The 4598-nt window shown below is 31.7% G+C and overlaps 1 protein-coding gene across 1 annotated transcript in view; it reads left to right on the forward strand.

The window, feature by feature from the left end:
• The first annotated feature begins 33 nt into the window (after positions 1-33).
• LOC106474953 (DNA polymerase iota-like) overlaps positions 34-4598 on the forward strand; it is a 7630-nt gene continuing 3065 nt past the window's right edge. Inside the window, exons 1-2 of the mRNA XM_022403214.1 lie at positions 34-477; positions 2030-2163. Of these exons, the coding sequence (XP_022258922.1) occupies positions 371-477; positions 2030-2163 (241 nt within the window). The 5' untranslated portion in view covers positions 34-370. The remainder of the gene's footprint in view (positions 478-2029; positions 2164-4598) is intronic.

Below are 4598 nucleotides of genomic sequence, written 5' to 3' on the forward strand. Positions count from 1 at the left end.
CTAACTAGAGTTATATATATATCCACAGTTAATAGTGGTTGGTTATTTCTAACCAGAGTAATGTATATCCACAGTTAGTAGTGGTTGGTTATTTCTAACCAGAGTAATGTTTATCCACAGTTAATAGTGGTTGGTTATTTCTAACCAGAGTAATGTATATCCACAGTTAATAGTGGTTGGTTATTTCTAACCACAGTAATGTATATCCACAGTTAATAGTGGTTGGTTATTTCTAACCAGAGTTATATATATCCACAGTTAATAGTGGTTGGTTATTTCTAACCAGAGTTATATATATCCACAGTTAATAGTGGTTGGTTATTTCTAACCAGAGTAATGTATATCTCCATTTAGCAGTGGGTTTTATTACATGGTATTTTATCAGTCACACAGCCTTGAAGACGCCTTCCGGAAGTGCTCGACAGTTTCAGAATGTCATTGGAGACTAGGATTACTACTAGAACGGCTTTTCAAAAGGTTTGATACTTTCCATGTTGTCCAGTTATCTTTAAAAGAAATTTACTGTTCATTATTTTTTAAAACACATTCACATGTTATAGATGGCACTCCAACCAAGAGATGTTTCTATTAACTTGTTAGTATAAAACTGTTCCCAGTTTATACTTGTAGTTTCTCATAACACAAAGAAGAAAAATGTTTCATGAACCAGTTTTTGAAATTTTTGTAAGACACAAACCACAAATTAGCTAAATGAGAATAATTGTGTATCTTCTGCGGTGTTCATAACATATCGTTTATAGCTAGGTTATGTTCTCGACTACGATTAGTGGATCTGTGATTTAACAGAAATGTTTCATATCCAGTAAAGTATTTTTTTTTCTGTCAACACAAGTATCATCATTTCAGTATCAAGTTTCAAATTAGAAGCTCATAGCCCACCAGAAGCTAATTTGAACTTCTTGTAACTCTAGAAGTTATGTAGAAATTGCTTGTGGGTCCATGACTTCATTGATTACGTGTTTTCTAATAACAATTATGTGACAAACACAAAAATACAAACACCACCAATATTGGCATTAAAATCGGTAATTACTACTGAGGTCAACTATGTATTTTGTGTAGAAGACAGGCAAAAGTACCCGTCCTCAGTGATGGGAAAAGTTTATCTAACAAATTAAATTATTTCATGGACTTTAAAAAAAGGTTAATTGTGTTGCACTCCTGGTTTCACTCGGAGCTAAAGCTCTCCGAGCTACTTACAAGTTACACTATATAACTATAGTTTATACCGCCCACCGCGAAAAGTAATTGTTAAGCATTTCGGTCATGCTAAAAGCTGCTCAACAATAACATACGGTAAATGTACATTTATATTATTTAAGTTACGTCATATTTTGAAATGTGAATGATAGGGTGATTAATTCCTAACAGTTTAGTGTAGAATATCCTGCTTGCAAAGAAAAAAAAATGGTATCAACATTATTTATGCCTATTCTCCCGTCATTTCAAAACTGAAACTCGAGCTTTGCCTGCTTGCAAACACATTGCGGGAAGCAGCCACTGTAAACGGGAGACAGACAAACACTCAGACAGACATCATGGTTTGCAATATATATATATATGTAAGATTAATAATTTCACCCATTTTGTTTGAATCAGTTTTTTGCATTAAGCATTATAACAAACAACAAGAAAATGATTTAACATAATGGAACATATCGGCCCTATCAGTAGTGATGAGTTAAAAAGTATGTAAATAATGTTAGGGTTAAAAATGTAAAAGTCGGGTTTTAAAGACTAACACTAATTTGTTATTCTTAGACTATGCGGAACCAAGTTAAAATGTTTATGTTGTTGTGAGCTCATTAGGTTGCTTGGAGGAAAAGTTTTGACAACTTTTTTTATGGATATCAATATTTTTAAAGCCTTTAAAATGAGAAGGATAAAAAATGCTGATTTTCAATTTATTATTGTGGGTGTTAATACTGTATTTCTTAGTTTCCTTTAAACCAGTATTTTATATTTTTGTTTGAACTTGTTTAGACAGTGACTGGTTGTTACCTTACAGAATAATTGAAGACGGTCGCATTCCTCGGGTAGTGAAGTTGACGATTAGAAAATATGACCATAAATTGCATCGAGCAAGTAGGGAGACCCGTCAGTGTGGGCTGCCACAAGGCCTGATAAACAAGTTAGTAACAGGTAAAGTTTTCACTTGTTTGATCTGACAAGTTTGTGTGTGACAATCAAGTAAATATTCTTACATACAGTTTAACTAATTACTTGGGTTACTTGAAGATGGAAGTAATTTAATTTATTTCCACCTTATATATGCATGTATTATGTTGCTTAACATTCTAATGCCTTCCCTGTAATAGTTAAAAGTATCAGATAGAATAAAGAAACATTACTACAAACGTTTAGTCGTAACTGTTATCTTGTAAAATAGACAAAGAAAAGAAACATTATTACAGGAATTTAGTTTTAACTTCCTGAACCCTGAAGTTTTATCTGTAATCCTGTAAAAGTATCTGATAACCCGTTCGAGATGGGTCACGGGTGAAAGGCCATGTCATCTCATTTGTTGACTCGCATTTAAAATTTTATTGAACTATTTCATGAATTTATGCCAATGAGTTTGGTATCAAACTGTAGATTATAATTCAAATTTTAGTATTATATATTACTCAATTTCTTAATTTAAAAGTAAATATTAAAAAAACATAGATAAACATCGAATTTTTTTGTGTGTCATGTGGTATGTTGAATGCAGCACTGGTTCAAATTAGATGTTTGTGAAGTAAAAATACTAAGTCTATAGTTTTGTAAGAATTAGAAACTCAAATTACAGATATTGACAAGCTAGAATATAAAATAAGAGCCTCTTTTGAATTTCCCAAGATATGGCTCATGTAATAAATCAAACACAATAGCACCCCACCCACCTCTTTCCATTTTTGGAAATTCCCCCCTTATATATACTTACTTCTATATATGACATGAATAACCAATCAGAAGCTCATAATGTCCCCCTAGTGGTTTTCTCAGCCATTTTAATGGGCTTGGTGCCATATCTTTATTTTGAACCAATATTTCAACGAGGTAGTGTGTATTTAGTCTGCTCAAAATTTCATATATTTTTAGACTAAAATACATCTTAGTTACTAAGCTTGATAAATTATAGTGGAATTCTATGGTATTAATGTAGTAATTTATGATTTTTTAGTTATTCAAATGCATATATAAAACCTAAGAAAAAGTTTGTTTCATATCCTCCATGTACACATTTTTTAAAGGTTTAGCAACCTATGTCAAGCAGCAACTGAATACAAAGGTTGTAACTAGAAGAGATAATTATTTGCTTTACTTCCTTATTTACCGTTCTATGTTTTTTTTTCATCCACAAGTTCTTAGTATAAGAATATTGAGTTCCAGGCTGCTTATTAAACTTATTAGAAATACTTGTGGCCTTTGTTGAAGCGACAGTTTCATAAGGAGAGTTTTATTTGAATTTAGCTGTTGTAACTGTTTTACTTCAGAATGGATTGTGAGATTTGACGACTTGTTAATTGTTTACTTAAAAAGTTAGTGTTTTTAAGGTGATGTTTGCTTTCATTCTCTTAAGAATGGAAATATATTTAATTTTAATTGTAAAACTAAGTGTTCAAATCATTTCAGGCAAAGGAAAGCACTTGAAAATCGGACTAACCTTGAAGATGATAAGATGTCTATCTTAGAAACTGAGTTAGGTCAGGCTAGACTACTGGCTGAAGAGTCAGATAAGAAATATGAAGAGGTAAGAAAACATTAAGCTGAGAATTTAATAGTAGATGTTGAGCTGGAGAATGTATATGATATACAATAACCTGTGAAATAGTTATGCCTTATTCTTCGTTAATAGCCATTTGAAACACGACTAACACTTTTTGAGAGACCTTTGTTAATTTAAAAGACTGCAAAAAATGATCTTATGTATATTTTATTTGATATTTTCTTCTGTGCTCGCAATGTTTGCACGCTTTATTACGTGTGATGACAGTCATAGTCAACATTAGTTATTAATGTTGCTAAGGTGAAGAGAATGTTGAGTGTACCCGAGTTCTTGTTTTTTAATGAATGGAAAATAAAACAACTTAGCTTATATTTCTTGGCAGTTGTAGTTTTGGAAAGTAAAGTTTTTAGTTGTTGCACTGTAAACAGAAGAAACAGAGTTAAGAATAGCTATGTCATCTTTAAGAGAAGTGTTCAAACTAGAAATATGGTTAATCCATGTGATGGTCAGTGTATGTCTTTCTTAATATTAGTGGTCAGTACATGTTTTTGTTTTTCTCACACTGAATAGTAAAATATATTCACCTTTAGTGCATTGGATGTGGTCACTGTTGTAAGAATAGAAACATTTGTTCTTAAGCCTTGGTGTTAGAAAACAGTGTCCTGTCAACCCTTGTTAAAATGTGGAAAAAAACAAGTTACGTCTTAATGTTCCAAATCATTTTACCAATGTTTTACGTTAAACAAAAACCTCCTATTTTATGTAACTACATTTTTTCATTACTTAGTACTGATGAGAAGACAGTAGTTACTGCACTGATATAATGGTAGAAGTGTTAGTGTCTATATGGTGAGTACATTTAGTG

Source organism: Limulus polyphemus, unplaced genomic scaffold (genome assembly GCF_000517525.1).
Source record: "Limulus polyphemus unplaced genomic scaffold, Limulus_polyphemus-2.1.2 Scaffold7901, whole genome shotgun sequence".
In the NCBI taxonomy this organism is placed as follows: Eukaryota; Metazoa; Arthropoda; class Merostomata; order Xiphosura; family Limulidae; genus Limulus; species Limulus polyphemus.